At 33.4% G+C, this 27,257-nt stretch overlaps 1 protein-coding gene across 17 annotated transcripts in view; it reads left to right on the forward strand.

Annotated features, from left to right (window-relative positions):
- The window catches only part of LOC107073888 (bromodomain adjacent to zinc finger domain protein 2B), a 154,112-nt gene that overhangs the window by 119,942 nt on the left and 6,913 nt on the right, over nt 1-27,257 (forward strand). For 3 of the 17 annotated variants that reach the window (XM_089171294.1, XM_015334729.2, XM_015334730.2), the window contains 23 exons: nt 4,418-4,645; nt 4,955-5,140; nt 5,278-5,446; nt 5,850-5,870; nt 6,080-6,323; nt 6,442-6,706; nt 6,860-7,242; nt 7,533-7,847; nt 8,264-8,541; nt 8,701-8,782; nt 13,156-14,277; nt 18,864-18,929; nt 19,294-19,347; nt 20,631-20,684; nt 22,232-22,430; nt 22,519-22,638; nt 22,778-23,351; nt 23,416-23,635; nt 23,733-24,537; nt 24,593-24,871; nt 24,942-25,440; nt 25,558-25,903; nt 27,136-27,257. In XM_089171294.1, coding sequence (XP_089027420.1) covers nt 4,418-4,645; nt 4,955-5,140; nt 5,278-5,446; nt 5,850-5,870; nt 6,080-6,323; nt 6,442-6,706; nt 6,860-7,242; nt 7,533-7,847; nt 8,264-8,541; nt 8,701-8,782; nt 13,156-14,277; nt 18,864-18,929; nt 19,294-19,347; nt 20,631-20,684; nt 22,232-22,430; nt 22,519-22,638; nt 22,778-23,351; nt 23,416-23,635; nt 23,733-24,537; nt 24,593-24,871; nt 24,942-25,440; nt 25,558-25,903; nt 27,136-27,257 — 6,631 coding nt within the window. The remainder of the gene's footprint in view (nt 1-4,417; nt 4,646-4,954; nt 5,141-5,277; nt 5,447-5,849; nt 5,871-6,079; nt 6,324-6,441; nt 6,707-6,859; nt 7,243-7,532; nt 7,848-8,263; nt 8,542-8,700; nt 8,783-13,155; nt 14,278-18,863; nt 18,930-19,293; nt 19,348-20,630; nt 20,685-22,231; nt 22,431-22,518; nt 22,639-22,777; nt 23,352-23,415; nt 23,636-23,732; nt 24,538-24,592; nt 24,872-24,941; nt 25,441-25,557; nt 25,904-27,135) is intronic. The other 14 variants (XM_015334733.2, XM_015334740.2, XM_015334732.2 and 11 more) reach the window with 14 other exon arrangements.

Consider the following 27,257-nt stretch of genomic DNA (forward strand, 5'->3'; position numbering starts at 1 on the left):
GAAAACAAGAGTGTAGGTCGTGATCGTTCAATAATGTGTTAACGTGATGATAAAAGTTTGATATCCTGATTAACGATTAATAATAACAATAATAATAATAATAACAAGAATATTATTGATAGAACGGATTAAACTTTTCGATATAATAATATATTAGCAGAGAAAAGTATGAAGATTAATAAGAAAACAAGTAATAAATTACATATTGTGTGAAAATATATCACGACTACATTGTAAAATAAATTTGAATAACTAAAATGAATGAAATTATACTTATCTTTACCAATTAAAACGAAATACTTTACCGACGAATAAAAAAGAAAAAAAAAAGAAATACATACATATATATATATACATAGCGTGAAAGAAAGGGAACATACATATGAAAAGAGGAGAAACAGTAAATACATACTATTCACAATAACGAACGAATGAACGAATGAAATAGTGAAAAAAAATAAAAAAGAAGAACGAGGAAGAGTCACACAGATTTTTGAGAATTTTCGAGGATAGGGTGGAAACTATATACAACGTGGAAGAACGTGTTTTGAAAAATGTCGTACCTGCTGCATGCTCGAGTTATTAATTGCGTATACATGCGATTCGATTCTCAGTTTGACACAGAACGTTCGAACAAGAGCACTACTCTCGTAATTCTCAGTTCCCTTTCCGTTCCCTTCCAATCTTCTATTTCCCCCTCCTTCTCTCTCCTATACTCTCACTATTCTATCTCTCTCTAACTATAGTTTTAGTTCTCTCTCATTCTCTCTTTCTATTGCGTGAGGATGCACTCGCTGTCTCTCTCTCTCTCTCTCTCTCTCTTTTTCTAACGGGTTAGTTCGTTTTCTGTCTCTCTCTTTCTCTCAGTTCGTTCTCTTTCTCTCTGTCACACTTTCGTCATCTCTGTATACCTATATACATACATTTTCCATCCAACCCTCCTCCCTTCTCTCAACCCCCTGGCCCAACTCCAAGCTCCGGCTTTCCCCTCGACAGACCGGGCCGGACCTGCGATCGATTTAATAACACGGCCATTTTCTCAGCTCGCGGACTCCTCCTCCTCCTCCTCTTCTTCCTTCCTTCTCTTCCTCTCTCACTCTTTTCTCTTTTCTCTCTCTCCCATTCTATGTTCTTTCTATTCTCTCTATTCTCTCTTTCTCCATCTCCTTCTTCTCCATCATCTTCTATCTTTCTATCTTATTTTCTTTTTTCTTTCTGTCTCTTTTACAACGATGCTGCCAGCTTAATCTCTCCTCCTTTGCTTATACGAAACTTTTCCATTTCTTTTTCTTTTTATCATCGTCATTTTCCTACCGAGATGGGATTTAATGGAAAGACCACCCTTTTCCTTACTCCCAACACTCCCCTCCTCAAATCCTCCCCTTCTCCTATTCATCCTTCCTTCTCCCTTTCCAGCCTCGCTTTTTTCCTTCTTCTTCTTCTTCTAGTTCTTTTTCTTACCCCTTCATCCATCTTCGATGGAATTGGAGACGAATATTTCCTTCGTTTTCTTTGTTCCCTGTCGAAGTTTCGGCGACTTTTAAATGGAACACTTTCAGCACTCTCTCTCTCTCTCTCTCTCTCTCTCTCTCTCTCTTTTTATCTTTCTGAGAATAATGTGCCAAATTGTAGACCAAAATTAAATGGACATTCTTTTTTTTCTTTCTTCTTCTTCTTATCCTTTCGACAATTCAACAGGGTGACATATTTAATACCTTCATTTAATATCGGAAAGAAAACAACTTAAGATATCAAATCGATGACTCAACAATGCACAGGGGTAAGGGGGATGCAACATTGTTTCTTGTCAAATAAACTAACATAAACGACATAGCTATGTTACGTTTTATCATTTCATGTATTCAAATAAAATATGCACGCATATACGTGCATACGTATCGTGCAAAAAAAAAAAAACAATAATCAAAAAAAGAAACCACCATTTTTAAATTGAATTAAAAAACTCGCACAAATAGAAATATCGAATTGATCTAATTTGACGGCGTACAAAAGTTTGGGGTAACATTAGTCAAATTTGGTCGGAAACGTATACGTTGTCAAATCAAATGTTTCCCGATCATTATTATTATTATTATTATTTTATTTTTTTTATTTTTGGTAAGAGGTTAGGAGGAAGGGGTGGATTTGTTCCCCCTACTCCATTTTCAATGCAATTTTGTTAAGTCTGGCTGTTTTGTTGGTTGGATTTCTAGGGAAACAAATCGATTAACGTTTGAAAACAATGTGTTTTACCCTGCCAGGAAGGTCCTTTAATAACGGCAGCCCGAAAACAGGAAATTAGTGAGGCGCGGCACTGTCGCGCTTCAGTCGATAATACGACGTTCGACTCTAACACACAACCGTTATTCCCCTTCTCCGAATGCTTAATCATAAATCGATAGTCGTAGTGACGCATCGTACTACGGGACAGAACGTCGTGTATATTCTGTCTTCCTATTTCTCCTAACACACGTTCAAAAACATATCTAATAATTTAGAGAAAGCTTTCCCTATCCACATATCGCACTTTATATTAACTTTTATTTTATAAAATTATAATAATAATAATTAATAATTAGCATCATTTCTTTTAGTAACATTTAATGGTTTCACGATAAGGGTAGTTTTGTGACAAGACTTATTTGTGTTTTGTATTACGTTGGAGGAGGAGGAGAATAAAACATTTGTTTGATTTATCAAAAGTTGCAATTAATTGCGGAAAAGTATGATGTTCATTGGAAAGAAGGATGACAGTATATTAAATAAGTAATAAAATACGTATAATAGGATATTAGTATGATCACTATTTCTAATTACTTTACTATACTACCAATATTTCAAATATATGTATATATATATATAGTATTAATAATCAAATATTAGTATACATCCTATACCAATATTTAACCCTCACGCAGTTCTGCCCCTATTATACATATTAACATTATCTATAAAATATTGACTAATTATTATTTATACCAAACAAAATATATTCACATATGTATTAACCCATTATGTTACAAAATATTGACTAAAAATATGTAACAATATTGGCCCAATAAATAGAAGCCTAAATGTAAATACGTAAACGCAAGTACACATACATATACACCCCCATATATATATATATCGATTTACTTGCTCTCGTTGGAAGACTTCTGGCCGAGTTTTCCAAGCAAAAAGCTTTGCAACAATTTTTCCCCTCTCTTGTCGTCAATATTTTCTCCCCCCCCTCTCTCTCTCTCTCTCTCTCTTTTTTCTTTCTTCTTCTTCTTCTTATTCTTCTTAACGACGTCGACATCGTTGGGAAGAAAAGCGAGCGATAAAACTTCGAACTCGGTGAATGAAAATTCAATTTATGTCTAGATTTTACAACGCGTGGTACCGACCAACAGAAAGAGAGAGAAAGAGAGAGAAAGAGAGAGAGAGAAAAAAGAGAGAAACCATTATGCGGTAACTCAACGAGCAAAGTGTAGTCGTTATAAGCCGGCCGTAGGGTTCAACGACCGGTATAAATTAAAGCGCCGCTGCTTGGATTTCAATGTCACGGCCTTGCTCAAGGCCACGGTACTCGTAGCAAAATCAACGGTACATTTCTGCCTCTTCTCTGACAATAAATCGTACAAGCTGACTCCTCTCTACTATGCATGTACTCTACGTCTACACAATGTTCATGGCACGTCCTTAATACACCAAGATTAAATATACCCCTCATCCCCCCAACTTTCTCCCTTTCGATTCGATTCAACCCTATTTAACCCTCCCATACCTCTCTCAACGAATGAACAATTATCATTGATTTAGTGGCGTAAATACAATTTTTCTATCTAATTTTACTAAATTGATTTTTTTTAATGACAATTTAATGGGTATATCTAAAAAGGTGTTAAACTGTTGAGTGATGGCTTTGTCATAATTTACTGTATAGAAAACCTTTTAGGTTTCATTCTTCCAAATAACAACGCTGACGTTATTTTATGGAATATTAACGGGGGATCTTAAAATACCGAAATTCATATTGTAAATGTAAATCAATTTGAACCCGAAGAAAAATTCAACACTATACACGTTTAAGTTTCCAAAATTCAAATTAACCCAAGACCGTATCGAATTTCAATTCTCTTTCAGACACCCTTAAAATTACTTATCATCATCAAACGATCAATCTCTCGTTTCATTTAATATAAATATAATAATAATATTGTTATAGATTAATGATAGAATTTTTCTAAAACCATCGAAAAAAAAATAAAAGAAAAATACGAGACGTGTATTCGTATTTGAAATATTCATTTTAAAAATGTAGTTTTAAAAAGAAAAAATATTTAGTATGAAAGAGATTTTTATGCATTATATGTGTATATATTATATACCGTTTGTAAAAAAAAGGGGGCCATTTGATACGGGTGTTTTTCAGCGTACTGGCCGCGAGGAGATAGCGCAGCTTCCTCTCTTTTCGGCGGGATGCCTGGAGGCTACGGATTGGGGGCACATCATTTACCGTCGGCTTACGCCATTCTTGGCCGTGGGGGTTCAGCGCCTGGTTTTGGGGGTCATACACCGGCATCCGCACCACCACCACCCCCGTACTCGCACAGTAGTCTCGGTACTCTCAGCGTGGCTGCCAGTCAAGCTGCGAGTCTGGGTAAGTGGATTTTCAACCCCTTCAATCTTCTCTTTCTCCTCTTCTTCTTTTTTTCCATCTGTACTCTTTATTTTCATGTCTATTTTCAAGCTCATCAAAACTGTCGAGATTTCTACCATCAACCACAATTTTTTATTTAGGCGTACTTACTCTACGTTTGTCTTATTTTGAAAATCTATCAATTGATATTGTTGATAAACATTTGTCAATGAATAAATTTAAAGATATAATCAAAATTGTGGAGAACAAGTATAATAATATAAAATGAAAATTGTAAAATATCGTATATATATTTTTTGTTTAAATTAGGTATCACACCTGCTAGTGCGGCATGGTGGACAATGGCCTCTCATTTAGCTGCCCAGGATTACCTCGCGAGATTGCAGGGTGCAACAGGAATCCCAACTTTTCCACCTGGTGCGGAGAGTATTATACCGCCTTACCCTGCATCTCTGTTGAATCCCCCATCCCTTTCGTCCCACAAGTCTACCAAGTGTAAGTAAATCAAAATTAAATATATCGTCGATATATAAATATCATCGCACAGAAATATTTTTATTTAATATTTGATATTAAAATAAAATCTAGAATGATTGTTTAATCAAATAATTTGTGCTTGTATTAATTCGTAGCTAAGTCGAGTAAAAGTCACAAGACACCGGCAAGCAGCAGTAGCAGTAGCTCGACAACGACGAATATGACAAGCAGTAGTTTGCCGGTGTCGAGTCAGGCCACGGTAACACCAACTCATCACAGTACCTCGGCAAGCACCACGCCAAATTCGCAAACTAACGTTGTTAGGTAAGTCCATCTATTTTAAATCATTCGATTATTTTTATCTGCTAAATTTTATATCGCATCGTTGACCCAGCGCAATCACATCATTGTGAATTCAAGCGTTTATTGTCCCAGGGTTTAGTTGTTCTTCTGAGCACACGGGTTGCTTTTTTTTTTTAATGTCAGGAATTAGATTTTTCAAACAACTTGGTTAATACTTATAAATAATAAAACGGGAAAAGAGGGGTGTTGCGTTGGGCATACGACGAATAATACAAAAGAAAATTAAATGACAAAAAAAAGACAAAATTAATAAAATGAAAGAGATCGTAAATGACAATAAAAAACAAAACAAAATAAATCAATCAATCAAAGATTTAGAATAACATTTCCTGATTTTCTTTCACGCTTCGCTGCGATAAAACAGCAGCTCTGCGAAGGAAGGAAGGTGAGGGGATTATTACGATCTCGATTTCTTAGTGATTCATTTTAATATCCATGTGTTAGAATAAATTTATAATAATATGGAAAAAAAAGAAATGTAAGGAAAGAAGGAAAGAAATAAAGAAAGAAAAAAAGGCAGAAAGAAAGGAACATTGCTATCGTTTGTTTGTTGATTTGTTTCTAGTATATAAACGTTGTTTGATTTTTTTGTAGCGATCCTAGTAGTATATTGGGAGGTGTGCGTTTGCCTCCTGATACGGAAATCATCAAGTATACCTCAAGTATAGTCGGTCCAAAAGTTCCTGGTACGACGAATCGTGGCAGGAAGAAGACGATCTCTTTGGATACACCGAGTGTCAGTGTTCATCCACCAACTATATCTACGTTGAGTGCTCATCAAACGAACACAACTACGTCGTCCTTGATGATGGAGCCAAGAAAGTACAATCGTACAGGGGTATGTTTCCTTTTTCACTTTCTTATACCTTTTATTATATTTTTCAAATGAAATTCGATCAAAAATCGTAAAGTAATTTTCTTATTGTAAGGCATGAAAATGTACGATTTGATTATAGACCGAATCTAACGAGTATCGAGAGACTGTAGATCGCGTGGAGGTGATCAAATTACCGGCCCACTCAACCAACGGTTCTGTATTGTCAGCACCGTCTTCTTACACCAGTGGCAATAACTCAACCACCTCCGCCAATGACTCAGATGCTCCATTAAATTTATCCCTTAAACCTTCTTCGACGAGTAGTAGTTCGCCGATTTCCGGTAGTCAACCGCTCAGTCAGCTCAGCAATCTGAGCCAATCTTTGCTTGCCTCTGATCGGACATGTGAGTATATTCTAAATGATTGTTATTGGTTTTTCGGGGAAAAATAATTCTTGAATTTGAACATGAAGTTTTGTAATTTTTACTTCGTAAAATGAAATAATTATTTTGGAAAGATTTACTATTATTCAATGATTATTTCATCATTTAAATTAGCGAGACGAAAACCCGGACCAAAGCCGAGAAGAGTGCCTCAAAACTCGGTACCAGTCCCAGCTTCTCCTAGTCCTTCATTGGCACAATTATTTGCTGCTGCGGATTCTCCCCAAAGGCCCAGCAGCGGTAGCGAGGAAAGTGAGAGTGCCAGTACGACTCATCATAAGGATGGTCGTCCACGAAATCTTGGTCGTGGTGTTTCCAAACCGAAGAAGAACACCGTAGCGTCGTTGCTAGCACAGAGCAGAGCATTGGGTATAAAACCCACTCCAACGTTGGATCCTAGCGCACCATTGTCACACCAGGTCTCGTTGCTGAGGTCGAACATTATTGCTGCGCAATTGCATGCCTCGGCAACGGGCCAGGTTGACGACAAGAATCAGGTATAAATTCATGCGTTCCAATTGCGTTTACTCATTTTTTACAATTTGTTTTATTTCAATTTTGTTCATTTACTTTTTATATTTTTTTTCTTTACATTAATTAGTCTATATGATTTAAGTTTTTTTATCTTCTTATCATACATAAACAAGAAAAAAAACACACGAAAAAAGAACGTTCGCGTTCAGTCACGAAGAGCAATACATCATTTTCTAGGGTTGGGCCAATAGAAGACACGTTTTTAGTTTCTTTTTACTTATGATTTCGCACTAAAACCATTCTCCCTATATAGCGATCTTTACAGGAGAAGATGAAGAATAAATTGCTGGAGGCGTCGGGCGAGGAAAGCAATATGGATGTAACAAGTGAAAGCGGAAGCAACACCGACGTCCTCACCGACACAGACGAAGATAACGCTGAGGGTACGCCCAGTGCTAAGAGAAGAAAGCTTAAACCTAGCGAAAGGGATCTTCAGATGCCCTTGGAACGTGGTTGGAAACGAGAGACTGTTATTAAGGGACTAGGAAAGACTGGAGTTATTAAGGGCGATGTGTCCTATTATAGTCCTTGTGGTAAAACATTTAGGTGCAGTCCCGATCTTGTCAAGGTGAGTTGTATTCATCTACGAAAATTACATTTCAAAAGTTCTTGAATAATTACAATGAATACGAAATTTACATTTACTTTTGATTAAATGGTTTTATATGGGAAAATATTTCGAGATTTCGGTATTTATTATACGTATTTACAAATAATATCAGTTTCTAAAAGTGTACAAAATGATTTTTAAAAATTACTTAGATTTTCATATTAAGAAAAAAGATAGATTCGAAATCAAAAGTTAATTCTTTGAAGCACGAAATTTTATAACATAAAAAGATTCACGTTCCGAATACAATGAACAGAAAAAAAAACATAAATAATCCCATTATGAGAATACTTCAAAAAGCCATGCTTCAAAGAATTAAAATAATAACTTAACATATGTTTATATTGAACGTATCTTATTAAAAATGTTCGTAGTTTTTGGAACAACAGATTCCTGCCGAGCTGACGACAGCGAATTTTTCTTTTTCGTCCCGTCCATTGGTCGGTGAGTTTCTCCAGCCAACGTTGGGTCTGGCTGAGGCTGAATTTGTGAGGCTTGGCGCGCAAGAAGTAGCGAGACGTCTAGAAGAGATAAGAGTTGCCGGAGGGTTCAGGGACATACGAACTACGAACAATCAGTACGAGAGAGACAAGCTGGCATATGCGAAGAAACTTGCTAAGGAGGAGGCACAACGACACAAAGAGCAGGCCAGGTGTGACCTGTTGCATTTATCGAAACTCGACTACTTACCTACTACTACTACTACTCCTCCTACCTACATATGTCGTTAAATTTAACTGCACGAAATCTCGTCGATATGTAAAACAAAACCATTAGTGAACCTTGATTTAACCATCGTCTATCGCAACAGGCTCATCAAGGAACAAGAGAAGACGGAACGGCAAGAGGCAGTCAGACGGGAACGTGAAATAAGAAATCAACAGCTTCTCGAGGTAAGTCAACATTAATACATTTTTAATTTTTAACTATTGTGTTTCCTTTTTTACACGTTTTTTGTCTCGATCTTGTTGTTTCATTCACGATTAAAAACTGTTTCTCTTACTCTATTTGGGATTACCTACGTTTTTTTGTATTTTGTCCATATGTCGTGCGTGTCGCATGCTCTTTTATATGTGTGTTCCATATTTATATATATATATTATATACACTATTTATTAATATACATACATGTCAATAATATATATATATATATATATATATATATATATATATATATATATATATATACATGGATATGTATGTATACTTACACATATATTACTCTACTTTTTATATATATACGATTTCCTCCAATGAAAATATTCTTCTTCAAGGAGACTCTTTTTCTACTCGCATATATATATCCCCTCTGGCCACCTTTCTTACTACAAACCCACCCACCCCCTCTCTCTCTCTTCAATCAAACCCCCTTTTAGAATCATCCCTCGTCTCTCCTTTAACAAAAAAAGAATACATAAAATCACCCAATAGCTGCAGATAAAAAAAAATATATATATATATCGCTAGCAATAGTGACAGGAGAATCCAGCATGCCTTCCTCTTTATTATTTTTCCTTAATATATATAAAAATCGATTATTTATCATTCGATACATATATAAATATAAATATATATATATATTTAGACATATATATATAGAAAGTATATATATTCTTTAATTTGTCCTTTTTTTTGCCAGAACATTTTTATTTTCATTTTCATTTCAATATATATACATATATATATATATAGATTTAATTATATCGCTGTTAGTCTTCTCACAAGAACGTGTTTATTTAGTCGTCTCGTTATTATTATTATTATTATCATACTAAACGAAAATTCATGTGTGCGCTGCATCTCGCTTATTGTCTCGGTCCCCTTCGCTCGGCAATTTTCGACGTAGCCGAGCGAAATAGATTGAGATTATTCACATTGGTTTATTTTGATCATCTACTTAAGACGGAACACTGTGCAGCTTTTATATTTATATATTTAGAAAGAGAACATAATTAATAATCTCTAAAATGGAGACAAGTGGTAATTAATATTTTACATATTATTATACATCATTTTATGTCATACTGATCTCGATATCTTTACGTTTCTATACTTTGGTTTATATTTACATTATCTTTTTATCTTTCTATCATTTTTTCTTTTTTTTTTTTTTTTTACATCTTTGCTATCTTTTTCTTTTTTTAACTCGAGAAGCACAAGTTGAAATTAAAAAAAGAAAAAAATGATAATTTAATATTAAAAATTGTACAAAGTTTCTTTTTTTTACTGTATTTTCGAGATGTTGGAAAGTAAAGATGTCGATGTCAAATACGAAAGAATATACATACAATGTCTCCAGAATTTTTATCCGAAAATTCATAGTGATGTGTATATATACATATGCATATAGATCAAATAAAACGGGTTGGTTGCGTCGAAAAATTAGTTTCTCGACGTACGGTGTTTTTTTTTTTTTCGTCACGATAAATGCACTACAACCAACAACAACCTACCCCTTTCCCTTCGTCATTCCTATAATTCCATCAACAACCTTGAAATACCGTGCTTCTTTTGTACGCAGTAGATTTACTTTCTTGATATAAATGACGCTTTTCACGGATATGTGATATTTATTTTTTGAATAGATGAATTTTGAAAAAAAAATGAGTAGTTCGAATTAAGTTGCCTTTCGACAATTATATTATCATATTATGCGATAATAATACTCCTTGCATTTCGAAGTGTCGTTGGGCAGTACCAAAAGGGCCGGTTTAGTCTGCCATCGATATTTCAATCCTCGATTGAAGACTCGATATATATAAATACATGCATTACATAAATATTTTTGGTCCTGCTTTAATCCCAATAGCCTAAATTAGATATTAAATATATTTTTACATATTTTTGAAGATGTAGTAAAAAAAAAGAAAGACAAGATATACAAATAAATAAATTGGTATCAGAAACAGGACTGAAGATAAAAGTTGGGTGTTATCATGCGCAAAAAATAATTATTAAATTCATTACTTTCAATGTTTATATATTTGATCGATATTTTTTAAAATAAATGATCGGTATTTAAAATTAATAAATGGTTAGTACATAATTAATATTTGGTTAATATTTTGAATTAATTATCAGTATTTATAATAGGTACAATATTGTGTCAAGGTTTCTTCAAAATTACATGTAGAAATTTTATTTTTATTACAAATACCGATCGTCTATTTAAAAATAAAAAAAGAAAATTAATATAAATAAATATTTCAAATGTATACTTTGAAATTTCCAATTTTTTTGCGCCAGGTAAACACGAAGGTTAACAAATTGGTAGTTGCGCGAACGTAGATAAGTCAAAAGTCCAAAAAAAAAAAAACAAAAAAAGCAAAACAAAAAAATCCACTCGCGATAGTTATCCCAACAACAAACAAACAAACAAACAAAAAAAATCCGGTCGATGTTCAGAAACGCAATCATGCGAGTTACATACTATATATCCCTCTGTCCCTTTTCCTTAATTTTCTTCCCTTAACTCTATTACTAGTCAGTCATTCGTTCATTCTCACACCATTTCCCGTTTATTTTTATTTCCTTCTTTTTTTTTTTTTTTTTGAAACATTCACACACGTATTTCCACATTCACACTCACTATACTAAAAGTACATTATCACCGTGTCCCTTCTCTAACACCTATAATATAACACACACGTAGGACCATGCCAAAGCACAAAGAAAAAAAAAATAATAGAAAACGAATGAAAGAAAACTTTTAACCAACAAGTCTAAAATACATTTTCAAATAAAAAAAAAACAGTACATTTTTATATAGATATATATACATAAAAATAAAACAAAAAGAAAGGTAAAAAAATAAAAATAATAAAAAAAGACGCGAAAAGAAAAGAGAATTAGAAAGAAACGTCGATACTATTTGATTTCAATTAAAAGAGCTGCGTCTAGTTTTTTTTTTTATAATTAATTCAATATAACGGAGTAGGGGTGCCCAATAATGTTTAAACAATAATCGATCCTAATCGATTAACTCTATTTCACTCTTTTTCTCTCTCTCTCTCTCTCTCTCTCTCTCTCTCTCTCTCTCTCTCTCTCTATCTTTTTCTCTATCTTTTTCTATAATATCCTTTTTCCATTCAATACAATAATAATAATAATAATAATAATAATAATAATAAAAATAATAATAATAATAATATGAAAAGTAGTGAAAATTCTGCTGGATTGATTATATCTTTTTGCCAATGAATTGAACATTTTAACCGCAAGCTGACATTACGTTTGATCTCTCCTTTATTTAACAAAAGTTCCTAGTTTTTAACAGAGTTTGCCTCGTGAATACTTAGTTGTCGGATGATCGTGATTGAAAAATGATCGAACTAATATATATATATATATATTATATTGTTAGTATATACATATATTATTAGTGGGTGTACAGTAATTATGTTTAGATCTATACGAAATACGACATACGTTGATAAATCTAATCATATTATTATTTACACGCGCATATTGCGGAAAGTTTGCTACCGAACCCGTAGCTGTGAAAATGTTGTTGCCTATAGTTGCATATGGCTGAGTCATTTGTTAGAGAAACGTCTTTGAATTTTGGCTGGCGCGTCAAAGCTATGGTGGACAATTTTAATTTGAATATTAAATATTTAAACAAAAATTTTATTACATTTCTAAAATTATGATTATGTATGAATGTCTCTAAAGAAATTTTTTGTTTTTTTGTTGTTGTAAATATAGTCCACCCTGGTTTTAAACAAAAATCGCCGTAAAGTGGACTAGAATCGCTGAGAGGAAAATTTAAAATTTACGCGAACGATTTAAAATTCGTCAAATTTCATAAGGTAAAAAAAACTGTGCTCATATTTTCTTTTTTTTTTTATATTTTTTTCAAACTCATCGATGATAAGTTCACCGTACGTGCGAGTACAAAGTAGGACGGGCGAGCCATCGCATGATAAACAAAATCGAACGTGACCGTTTCTAAAAAGAATTCCCTAACCCCTATCAACCTCTAATTTATAAAATTAAAAAAAAAAAGAAAGAAAAAAACAAAATAAAAAAGAACTCGAAATAAAAACTGGCACACTCGAGCCCAGAAAAAAAAATATCTCTCTCTCTTCGAACAACTGGGTACGAGTCGTGACACGGTTAATTCGCGATCGATTAACGCGATCGATTATTTTGGGCATACCCGAAACGTGTATAAAACGAAACAAAACAAACAATCAAAAATACGAAAAGATAAAAAATAAAAAACAAAACAAAATCAACCAACCAAACGAACAAACAAACGCAGGGTCGAAAGAGGCTCGCGTTCACGATCAAGCAGAAAATGAAGATCATCCAAGAGATCGAGCGTGGTAAGAGCAAGAGCGACGTCGCCAGAGAATTGGGCCTTGCGAGTAGCACCGTGGCAACCATTTGGAAAAATCGGGAGAGCATCGCCGAAAGTTGGAGAAATCGTGACATTATGCAACAACAACAACAACAACAACAGCAACAACATCAACAACACCACTTGCCTCTTCATCATCAACAACAATTAGATCAGGAGGAAGCAATTCTATTGAAGAAACAAACATTCTCCTCGGTATCCCCAGTTGCTCTGAGCCTCTGCTCGGGTACGTCCTCATTGACGAACTCGAGTGTTTCGAATTTGAGCATATTACCAGTGACAACGACGGTTAACGTTGTCCCAACGACTTGCGTCGTCGGTGCATCGTCTACAAACGCGATTTCCCCAACAACGCCTCTCATGTTGACGTCAACGAACAATTCGACGACGAATATATCGACTAATACAACGACGATGACGATGATGAACAGCAGCAACAACAACAATAATAATAATACTAATAATAATAATAATAGTAACAGTATCAACAACATCAACAACATCAATCAAGCAGCAATAATGGTAGGCGGGGCACCGACTGGTACGACAGTAGTTGCGACAACTCCTCAAGTTAATTCCCTCTTACCATCGACAACGGCACTCCAGTTGACCACCAACAACCCTGTGAACGCTGCCAACGCAGTCATCAATGCAGCATCTAACGCAGCCGCAGCAGCAGCAGCAGCCATCGCTACTCTCACGGCTTTACCATCGACCCTATCCTCCTCTTCTTCATCTTCTTCTTCTTCTTCTACCTCCTCCTCCTCGTCTATATGTTCCATTTCGTCCACCACGCAACAACAACAACAACAACAACAACAACAACAACATCAACAACATCAACAACATCAACAACAACAACACCAACAACTAGTACTACAACAACAACAACAACAACAACAAGCCGTCCAACCGACGACGCCACCTACCTCGACGTCCACCGGTACCGTGACGGTCGCCGTTCAACCGGACAATACCCAGCAGGCCCAGACCCAGACGCAAAGTGGTCAGGAACTTCTGGAGGTAAGATGTCGTATGAGACGATCCCCCCTAACCACCCCTTTAATTTTTCCTTTAACCCTTAACCTGTTAAGCGTTTAGATCACATATATGTGACACAAACGGTTAACAGTTTAATCCTCCTCCATATCAACGTTCTCCTATCTCTCTCTCTATCTATCTATCTGTCTATCTTTCTTCATCGTCATCATCACCAATCTTTTTTTCCTTCCTTCCTTCCTATTATCCTTCATTCTTGTCTTCCTTTCATTATCTCTAACCACCTTATTTCGTTCTTCGACGTATTACTATGAGGTAAGAGACCTTGATTACTGCATCCCCCAGTGGTACTACTCCCCTTCGTCTTTCATCCCCTTCAATCGACAAGATCGATTACTTCTTCACGTGAATTCGTTTACTCATTCGTTCGTTCGTTCGTTCGTTCGTTCATTCATTCATTCGTTAGTTATAAAGATTAAATAATAAATCATTAGGATAATTTATTGTCGAACGAGGAAAACTTTGATTAGGTATTTTTTTAGGTTCTTTTTATCCCTAAACACCTGATCATCAATTTATCCCTAATATATATATATATACTATACATCCCCCTCCAGATCCAAAAACTGTTCTCGTGAATTTTTTCAAGCCACGAACGAAGGAGACAACAACGATGCTCGATTATTCGCGATTTGTGAGATGTGGCTCGAGCTTAAGCTTCGAAAGTACCAATCAACGAAATAAATAGAGAGAGAAAGAGAAAAAAAAAACAAGAATTTAATCTAAAAGTGTTAGAAATTTTTGATCATATTTTTCTCTCTATCTCGATCTTTTTCCAATTGAAATTCTCGGTACTTTCGAATGCTGTTTTTGATAATCTGTTTTGCACGTATCAGCTTAATTTATGTTTCAAGTAGTTTTTTAAATAATCACGATAACGCGTTATTCTATAATATCGTTATTACCTACACCAAATTTTTTTTTCTTATTGTTTTTTCACTTGTTTCTTTTATATTACTATGTTTCTTATATATATTTTTTTCTATTTATTTATTATTAATTTTCTTTTTTAAACAAATACATACATACATGCAGTGGACTTTTAGTGGGAGAAATACGCGCGTCATAGTTGCATGCACGTTGTCGTCTTTTTGTTTTTTAAATTAATCGATGGATCACATCCAACTCTCGAATCGAAAGAGATAAAAAATTGTCTTGGAATTATTTTCAAATCGAAATGAAGAGCAACAACGACAAAAAATATTTAAAAGAAAAAAAAAAGAAACAAGGCGACAGGCATGTACGATGCGAGTACACACGCACATATATGTATACATATATCAGGCTATTTTGGCAAATTTGTTTTCAAAACGGAATTAAATTATGGTCGACCCAAAAAATAAATATATTCAAAAATTCATTGATTTAAATGCTTCGATTTCACGTGATTTTTTTATGACAAATGAAATCGAAGATATTTCAAGAAACAGCCCGAGTGTGTGTGTGTAATATCACGAAAAGAAATTCAAACACTCGGTCCTACTATAAAAACTTCTCTAAATTTTTGCGAGAAAAATGAGAGGAGAAAATTAAAAAAAAAAAGAAAGTGAAACCATCGTCGTTTAGAGGACAAACACCGTAATCGAATCACACATCGGAAACCAAACCAAAAAGAAAAAAAAGAACAAATTTTTTTAATAAACAATAAAAAAAAAGGCTGGCGATAAACGTAGGCACGATGCGTACGATGATGTATAAAAGAAAAAAAAATACATTCAATATATATATATATATGTGTGTATATTTATTTTTATATATATATAAATATAAATATAAATGTAAAAATATATATACACGTATATGTATACGTTCTTATATAAGTGATATATATATATATATATATATATATATATATATGTATATCGACTGTCGCAAACGCTATCCTGTGCCTAGCTTCTCCTGTCACTATGAAAAATAACAGCTAGCTACATGAATTTATCCAGCATGCCATGTTTTTTCTCGAGTTTTTTTTTTTACCTATTATTCTCTCTATACATCGAATACACGTATTTATATTATACTACTTTTATTATTATCGGAGAGTAGGCTGTATCCAAAATATTAAAATATTAATCATAGTATTTTTAATTCGTAATAATAATAATATTAATAATAATAATAATAATAATAATAATAATAATAATAATAATAATATCATAATTTGAATAATCACCTAATAATAATAATATTAATATTAATAATATTAATAATAGAGTATTATAGTAAAGCTTTTCCTATCTTAATTTCCTAAGAAGTCAATGAGCACACTCTCTTTCTCTCTCTCTTTCTCTTTCTCTTTATCTCTATTCCTCTCTTTTTATTTCTTCCTTTCATTCTTTCTTTCTTATTCTTTCTATTTTTATCTTTATTTATTTATCTATTTATCTTTATATCGCAATATATGAATACTCTTATTACTATTATCTTGATATTTTTTCAAGATTGATATGTTATATTTTAATATTCATAAATATATATATATATATTATTCGATTGTTCGTTTTCACTATATATAAATATATACGTTTCTATATTCAAATATATATTTACATATATATTTTATTATATTATTACACATTTTGATCTATCTCTTATATATATACATATATATTATATATTATATCTTCTATGATAATTATTATGATGTTCCACGTATTTTCTATTATTCAATTTGAATTAACCGTGTTTTTTATCAACTTATCTATTTATCTATTCTATCTTTCTATCTATCTATCTATCTATCTATCTATCTATCTATCTATCTATCTATCTATCTATCTATTTATGAAGCTTTAAGCGGTAGTATATTATATGTATATGTATATATATACATATAATGTTGAATATATACATATAATATATATAACACCGATTATTATATTTAATATGTGTATAGTTAGGCGAGTATTTGCTTGGCCCCTGCATGCGCGCTGACAAAAATTAAAACAAACATTTCACTATCTTATTTTTTAACCTATTATTCCTATTATTCTTATTCTACTTTTAAATACTTCGAAAATTTTGTTCCTTTCTTTCAAATGATTCTTTCACTTTCTATCTTTTTCTATTTTTCCTTCTCTCTTCCTCGAATTATCCTTGCTCTTTCTCTTTCTCTCTTTTTTCGTGTAAAGTGGTGTTGGTTTAAATGATAATTAATAAATTTCCTTTGTTTTTGTAGTACAATCCTTTCGTATGGGCCCGTTGTTATTATTATTATTATCCTTATCCTACTTTTGTTTTTTAATATTGGTTTATTTGTTTGTTTAATCGTTTTATTGTATATTTTAATTTTTGTACATATATTTAATTTGGTATTTGATTATTTTGCTAATTATCTTCTTTTTTTTTAATCATTTTTTTTGTCTTCTTCTTCTACTACTTCTTCATAAAATTGTGCCTTTGCTTCCTACTATACCAATAGCGATCTCGCAGAGACACGTTCGAATTTTAGGGGAAAACAAAATTCGAAATAATTGTCTTTGCTTTTTCCAACTTGGCTGATCACCGATTTCGAAAATTCAAAAGAACAAAAAAAATATGAAAAAGTATATCTAATGAAAATGATTTTTGGATCGTCGTATTTTACAATCGCATGCCTATCGACAAATTTTATCAAATGTTTTTTACGCACGGAATTGTTACATATATATACATACATATATATATCTCTATCTTTCTCAATACATATATAGATATATATATATATATATATTTTAACATTTGTTTTAATTTTCAATTCACCGCGATATATCTCTCGTGTATATACGTTTAATACATTCATACGTATTTACATACATATTTATATACATACATATGTAAATACATACACGAACGGTATTTCTCAATGTATTCGGAATGAGTAAAACAGCTGATCTTCTTCAATACCGTCTCAGCTACGTCCGAAGATTCGAGTTCGTCTTGATTAAGAAAAAAAACATTCTTATGATTACGACCACGATGATGACGATGATGACGATGATGACGATGATGATTATGATGGTGATGATGATGATGATGATGATGATGGTGATGATGATGACGATAATGATGATGGTAGTTATGATTGGTGATGATGAACGATATCGGATTTATTAGATCTTCACAATTAGAGTAAATAGCGCATAAATCCCATAATTTTGCTTTTGTTGTAAACGCGACTATTTTTTTTTGTAGTTTAAAATTTTTAATAAATAGTATAATACGGATTACACAAAATTTACGCGAATAAAAATATTCGGCATCATTAGACGAAAGAGAAAGTAAATTATATTTTTTTTTTCTATTGGTTTCTTTTTTTTTTATTTTTTATTTTTGTTTTTTTTTTTTTTTTTTTAATTTAATCGGCTATTCCTTGAAACAAAATGCCTCGAAAACAAAAACAATCGACAAAATTTAGATTCATAGTCAAATCAGGTCCTTAGGTAATGAAAAATAAAAGAATAAAAAAAAAAAATACAAGAAAGATAGATAAAATAATAATAAAAAAAAAAAATATTCAAATTCAAATTTATTAATGGATGCGAGTGACGTGTGTGTGGCGTTGTGCGCAGGCGCGGAAAAAACGGCAGGAAGAGGTGGAGAAGATCCGACTGGAAGAGCAACAACGAAAGCAACAGGTAATTCTATAGAGCGTTTTTTTAGGATAACAGAGACAAACAAAAAAAAAGAGAGAAAAAAATACGAGAGGAGAAAAAAGTAAGAGAGAGAGAGGGCGCGGTGTGCGGGAGGGAGGGAGGTTGAGGGATGGGGGGGGAAAAATAAACGAGAAAGGATAATGAAATTTTCGTTTGAATTTTTTTTCTCTCACTTTATCTCTCTCTCTCTCTCTCTCTCTCTCTCTCTCTCTCTTTCTCTCTCTTCTTTTTCATCCTTTTTTTTCTCTTCCTCTTTTTCATACTATTTCATGACTTTATTTAAATTATGATCAAATTTTGGATATAAAAAATAATTGTATAAATGTATTTTTGTATTAATCTCTAGTTTTTGCAGGAGCGCGAATTGAAGAGACAACAGACGGTGATGTTTAAGGAACAGGTGAGTTTTTTTTTTTTAATATTATTTGCTCTCTATCATAGTTTTTTTTTTTTTTTTTTTGTATTATTATCATCCAAAGAAAATGTTTTTATTTTTAAAAAATCATTTTTTTGGGGGAGATCATGCCTAACTACGATCGTATCGCCGCAAAACAAAAAAAAAGTAAAAAAAGAGAAAAACAAAAAAAAAGAGTAGATCGTAATAATATTTTCTATTAGAACGCGTAAACGTGTGCTGCGTGTAATAAGCGTGTGCAGTGTGTGCAGTGTGTGTTTTGTAGATTTTAGTTTCGTAATGTATTTCGTATACTCACTCCCTTTTAATTACCGTCTATCTATTTCTCATATTGCTGCGTGTTTCATTCATCGATTCGTATAATTTTGGCGAACGATTTCGCGAAACGATCATCTCTCTTTCAACCCCCTAACCCTTTTCTCTCTCTCTCTCTATATATATATATATGTACACGTATACATTTAATCGGTAATGAAATTGTCCTATGTACTCGCAATCATCTACAAACTTACTCGTATACCTAAATTACATTTCGATTGCAATTTCTAAACGTACCACCGTTTAATGCTTACATTAGTTTATTTACGAGTGTGGTATCAATCAAATGGATATTTGTCCAATTTTGTATTGTTCTAAGTTCGGTTTATATCTTATTTGATTATTTTTAATTAGAATTAATATCGTTAAAAAAAAATAATTCATTTGACTTGATATTACATTTGCAACTCACCCCCTGCCCCCACGATTAATTTTGATCAAAATTAGCCACTTGACATACAAATAAAATGCGTGGCGTTTTATTTTGAAATTTACATTGCTTTATAAAATTCAATAAGGTTAATAATTATTTAAGTAATACTATAAAACAATAATTTAATAATTTTGTAACGTGTAATACCTCATAAAGCTTTTGATGTTTTGGAGACCTCAAATTCTCCTTCATGAGTAAAAAAAATATCTTTTTCTAAATTTAAAAATAAAGAAAAAACACAAAAGAAGGAAAATAAATAAAAACGCATTTAATCTAACTTTTTTTTCGATGTCACGTTATTTAATTATTATTTCTTTAACGAGAACGAATTAGAGAAACCCCTGGAGAGGTGGGGTGGTAAAAGAAATAGAGAGAGAAATAAAAGAAATAAAAGATAAAAAATAAAAATAAAAAAAGAGAAAGAGAAAGAAAGTAAGAAAAAAAATGGATATGGTTAGTTTGAGAGTAGTGTCGTAGTTTGAGCACTGGTGGACTGTGGATGTGTTTTGTGCCGCAGATGTACATGCAGGAGCTCACCAAGCAGCGCGAGATGCTCTACACCGTCGAGTTGGTATGTGTCTCATACCCTCTAGCCTAACTGAACTAATAAACGATTTTTAAACGTTAGAATAATATTAACGAAAGAGATTCTCTTAACTAAAAATAAAAAAATAATAAACGAATGCACGAAAGTCTTATTTTCTTGTGTTTCTACTTTTATCCTATTTTTATTTTATTTTTTAACGTTCCGGATTTCATATAATTTTTTGTATATGCGAATGTTTTTTTTCTTTTGTTTTTCGTTAATAAACAAAACCGATTTTCCATGACGTCATTTTTATGTTTTACTGCTTGGCGCTAAGGCGATGAACTTGTCCGTACCATTTATTTTGTTTTTAAATCGCGCGAGAAAAAACATTGAAGCTTTTTATTCTTATTTTTGTAAAAATAGATATTTATATATAAATATAAATATTATTTTTAACAAAAATGAGAATCATCAAAAAATTTGTTCACGTTTATAGGTATATCAATATTGAAATATTATAATACATGCATATTGTATACGTTTATTTATTTTATTTAATATTTATTATGGTTTGCACGATTCTTTTTTTTTCTTGTTTTTTTTTTTCATTTTAAACCGACAATTAAATTAGATAATAAGAAGAACGACCGCTATAGGCAATTTTTCATAAATTGTGTCCCCTAAAAAAGTAACAAAATTATTTCTGCCATTAGGGCGGCATGGTGATCACCTTGATCATAGTGACGTCACAGAGAATCATTGAGCATTGCGTATTTGTGAACATACATTTGTAAACATTTGTAAACATTCATGTGATGTGCTAAGCAACTACGTTCTTCTTATTATCTAACTCCGTGAAATCGACGATCATAAACGAGGAGCATTTTGTGCGGAGTGTAGGTTACGCGAGTAAATCAGTATTTATTGTTAGTGATATTCATGATTACAATTTTGCATCCATCTGGCACTATACATACATCTCATTCAGTTTGTGTAGTCACGTGAAAGTATTTGGGGGCGGTAGTAGAGTTTGCTATTTGCCCGTGCGTGCGAAATTCTGCTTAGACAAAATGAAATAGATATTTACATACATCCCATCTATATATACATGCATACATACACATTTTTAACACATAAATACGTAACATCATATTATTATACATTCATTCATATTACATGGTCCATAACGTTTCTGAAAAAAAATATACACTACTGGTCAACGATTACAAATTATAACTTACTGATTTCCATTCAAATCGAGTACACCATCATAAGTCAATTTTCAAACGTTTTGTATTCAATTAAAAACATCCGTAAAATTAATTACTAGGATAGCTAGAATATTTCCGGCAAATATTCTGATTCTCTGAATTTATGTAAAGATTTAAAACTTTTATCCGGAAGTGTATATAAACATGCATATGCATTATTCTAACATAGACATCAACTTATTTACACTCATGCTTGTACGTATAAAACATTAAATTCGCAAAACATCAAATTCGATCCTTTAAAACGAATAAAATATTTCAACGCTTTACTTTATTACACTTATTAAAAATATTTTGATTTAATCGCGGGAATCATAGGAGCGAGAGAGAAGGAGACAACACATGGCTTTGGTCAGAGCACTCGAGAATCGTCGCAAAATGGAAGAAAGGGAAAGGAAACGATTGGAAGCAAGAGCTGAGAGAATAGCAACGAAAGAGAAACGAGCTGAACAAAGGAAAATTGAGCTGGAGTTGGTAGAACAAATTAGGAAACCCGTAGAAGACATGGAACTTACAGGTTTGTTTGTCATTCATAATATATTCTTATGTAACAACGTTTGTTTTTATTTCATTTGATAAACACAAAGATAATCGATGGATTATAGATCACAGAGCTCTGCCAGATATCAAGAGAATACCTGGACTGAAATTATCGGGACAGGCTTTCGCTGATATCGTCATGGTCTTCGAATTTCTTCATAATTTTGGTGAAACTTTAGGTTTTGGTGAGTATTTATCAAAATCCCAAATGTAGACAGAATCAAGAATTTAATCATAAGACTATTTCAATTTAAATCCCCTATTCTGTATATTTAATTATACCTAATGAAAACACAAAAGATATATCAAATTGTTTATTTCAAGACATGGAATCCTTACCAAGTTTAAGAAGTCTGCAATTAGCATTGTTGAACGACGAAGAAGCCGAAGAAGAAATGCTTTCTGTGATGACACATCTTTTGGTGTGCGCTATCGAGGACCCAGGTATTCCACAGCCAGCAAGACACACAACTGGCCTTGGACAAAGTTTACGACAGGCTGACATAACTCATGCCAACATAAGCGAAATTTTAAGAATTTATCTTTACGCGAACGCAACAGGTGAAGTTAAAGCACTCACGGGTGTCTGTTTGGAACGTGAACGTGACAAAAGATTCGCTGATCATCATCAAAACGGTGGCGATTATGCGTCTTCTTGTTCAGGCAAAAACGCTCAATTCTTCGAGCACATGCATAAAAACGAAACGTGGAAATTGTCCGAGAGGCTCAGGGACAAACCATTCCTTGCACTTAATCCAACGCACAAAGCACAAACTTTGGCGTTCCTTTGCAATGAGCTATTGCAAAATAAAGCTGTGATTAGGCAAATCGAAGGTAGCCTGGAAACGGTAGCTCAGTTGAAGAAAGAAAGATTTGTATTAGATACAAAGATCAGAAAGTGAGTTGTTTTATTTTACTTATAATTGGATTGATTTTAATTATGTGTTTTATTTTCATTTTAGGTTGAGACAATTGCATAGTCGAAAAGTTAGAATGGAAGCAGTTGGAGTTATAGTTAACAAAACCGGTGATACGATTACTATCGAAAAGAAAGAAGTTGATGAGGAAGGAAACACAACATCGACAGCTGTTGGTACAACGCCCACTCCTGACGAGATTCATCACGAGGATGAAGTTGAGGATATGTCGGAAAACGAAAGTGAAGGAACTCAACCAGAAGAGGTAAGTGGTATTATTTGTATCTTTTGTTCTACATTATATTTCTTTCTTTGTTGATTATTCATGGAAAATCTTGTCTGCTATCTTTGCCCTTTTCTAGTCCTCTTTAAAGAATGATAATCTCTGGTTGATTCAGGAGGAGGATAAAAATCTGTCGGGTGAAGAACTCGGGAAAAAATTGGATAAACTTTTGAAGCAATCCGAAGAACAATTGCAAAAATTGAATAGCTCATCGAAACAATTGCGTGCTCACACGTTCGGACAGGATAGGTATTGGAGGAGATATTGGGAATTGGCGAATGCCGGTGGTATATTTGTAGAGGCTATGGAAAGTGCGGAACCTGAGGTTTTGGAATTGCAAGCGGAATTAGATGAGAAGTACAAAAATATGCCGGTTGAGGAAAAGACCGAGACTAAACAGGAAGAACAAGCTAAGCCTAATACGGAGAATAGAGAAAACGAAGCACCGAACGAAGCCAAGGATGAAAAGAAATTGAATGCCAACGAAGAAGATGACAATTCGAAATCTCAAACTAAGGATAAAAAGAACACCGATTGCGAGGAAATCAATTGCAAGAAAGAACCCGTACAGAATTGTAATTTGGATAACTCTGGTAATAACATGAAAGAAGAAAGAAGACACGATGGTGACAGTATGATGACGGATGCCAAGACCAATGTAACTTCCGAAGAAATTAAACAAGAAACGGAGGTTGTCAAAATGGAGGTAGACGTGAAGATCGAAGAAACGAAAAAAGAAAACGAAGAAATGGGAGAGGAAATGCCGAAACTTGTTGTCAAAATGATGGAAGATAAAATAGTCGAGACTATACCTAACGGCGACAAATTTAATCACATTAACAATCTCCACAACGGCAAGGAACTCAACGGAACATTCATTTCTAGTGAGTCCCTATTAACCCTCCGTTGAGTACTAACGAAATTAATCATTAATATTAGTCATGTCGATAATTACAGACAACAATGCCGAGCCCAATTGGTTCTCCATTTTGCCGCGAGAAACTTGCGATACACCTGGACCTAGTACCAAGCAAATCTTTGGAATTGCTGAACCAACGGAACTCAGGATACCAGTTTTTCCACCTCCAGCTAGTCCAAATTATGACAGATGCGATAGTCCTGCCCCATTGATACTCACGCAAGATGAAGCTGCGCAACTGGAATATCTTAAAGTAAATGGATTGCCACCACCTGGGGAAGCTAAACCTGTACCGAAAGGTAAGATTAAATTAATTAGACAACAACAATAAATAATCATTTATTTTAATCATTATTTGTATTTTGATAGATCTAAGGTATGGTTGGTGGAGAATCACGGACGTAGACACGTTCCAAGAATTATTAGAACATTTACATTCTCGAGGAGTTCGTGAAAAAGAATTGAAGCGTACGACATGGGCTACGATGGAATCATTCTTGGCTGTAACCGGTAGGATCAACGTTGATCCAGGTAATGTCACTGCAACTGAACTTCAAGCGGAACCCGACGATCCCGACACACCGATTCCAAAACCGGATAATCCTGATGATTGGAGCGAGCAGGTAGCATTACGTGTGGATGCACAGCTTCTCGAACAGGTCGAGGCTTTGGAGGATAAGGTCGCTAACGCCAGCATGCAGGTCAAGGGCTGGAAACTTCCTCCACGGGCAGGAACCGAGGAGGCCGATGAAATCGAGAAGTTAAACGAAATGGAAAAGATCAGTGCAGTAGAACAAGCGAGACAAAGGTTACTCTCTTTGGAAGCGGCCATTGAAAGGAGATACTTGAAACCACCTTTAGGAGTTTGGTAAGATTTAAAGAAAGAATTTTTTATCCACGTTCCTTTGTTTTGTTTTTTTTATTATAATACCTAAAAGATAAAAAAATAGATTTATGTAATCATTTGAAAATGAATGATTATTAGCACGGGAGATCCAAATCTGGCGGCGTTGAAAGCAGAACAGGCAGCCGCCGCAAACGCTAACTCGAACAATTCGGATCAGAGTAATCAGGCACCTATTCCTCAAGAAGAGACAACACCAAGAGGGCTGAACAACTGGCGAGAAGCTACCGCACGTGCACACACATCGGCTCAACTGGCTATGGCGCTTTATATGCTCGAGGCCAGCATCGCTTGGGACAAGAGCATCATGAAGGCTGTGAGTCTAACACCAGCTAGAAACTCGGTCTGCGTCAAGCTACGAAACCGCTGCGTCTCACTCAAAGCTACCACTCAGTACAATCAACTATTGACTACTTCTCAAACCTCTGTGGGTATTCGCACTAACTTACTAACCGAATTGTCCTTTTGCTTCCTACCTATGTCTTTTTCCCCTTTTTTCGATTCGATGAACCACACGAAGCATGGTCGGGCTTCGAAAATCAGAATATAAGACATTGATCTTCCTCTCGATTTTACATTAATATTGTTCTAACTTTAAATAATTATTTCATTTTTATCTAGAATTAACTATACATTTCTAACTAATCCTTGAAAATTCGAACGAAAAATATTATCTTAAAATAATAAATACTAACTATACTCGTAAAACAGGTTCCATCGTTCCAATAAATAACTAAATTATTAACATACAGTAACACAATTATTGAGTAAAGTCAATATTCGGTATTCGTGTAAAATTGTAGATTTTGTGAATACATGTAATGTGATCGTCTTGAACAAAAATAGTCACATTTTAAAAAGAAAATCCATTCAAGTATGTGCAGGAAGGTTAAAAGTAAACAAATAATATATATAATTATATATGTTTATATATATTTATATATAATAATATCCAATGGTGGTCAGAGTCTAACGTAACGGTAGCATGCAAAAATTAATGCCGCTTGATTATATATTTACTAATTTTATCTTTACAATATCGCTTTTTTTCTTCTTACTCTTTGTTCTATTCTTTTTCATTAATTCACTATTTTTAAAAAGCTTTTACATAGCGCGTAGCGTGATCGTTTAAATTTTAAGATACATTCATTATTTTATTCTTTATTTATTTATTTATTTTTTATTAAATATCACATTAATTTTTATTTTGAGAGAGAAAGAGAGATATTACAATATAACAAATCTCATTCTATCTCTTTCTCTCTCTCTCTCTCTCTCTCTCTCTTTCTCGCCGCTATTCTTCTCATATCTTCAGCAATTTGCATTAATTAGAAATTTGATTTGCATATATGCTTAACATTTATTTTCAAATTACAATATTTCTACATGGTGCCTGTTGTGATTGTACGCTTATCTGCTATTATGCTGGATTATATTGCTAAGTATTATTAGATTCGAAGGAAAAAATTATTGAAGAGAGAGTAGAGACCGTTCTAACAAATAAGGAAAAATATTTTCGTTAATTCGTTAATTCAATAATATATAATTATTGTTATTACTATTATTATACGAATAAAACGAGCAGAGAAATGATCTCTCTATTTCTCTGCTAATTTATTCCTATTCCTTAAAAGCACGAGTATCATCTTTGTGTTTCAGAATTGCCAGTTTTGTCATAGTGGAGACAACGAGGACAAGTTATTGCTTTGCGATGGCTGTGATCGCGGTTATCATACTTATTGTTTCCGTCCAAAAATGGAAAACATTCCTGATGGTGACTG

Source organism: Polistes dominula, unplaced genomic scaffold (assembly GCF_049000335.1).
Source record: "Polistes dominula isolate Pdom_NZ unplaced genomic scaffold, Pdom_raw_medaka contig_31, whole genome shotgun sequence".
In the NCBI taxonomy this organism is placed as follows: domain Eukaryota; kingdom Metazoa; phylum Arthropoda; class Insecta; order Hymenoptera; family Vespidae; genus Polistes; species Polistes dominula.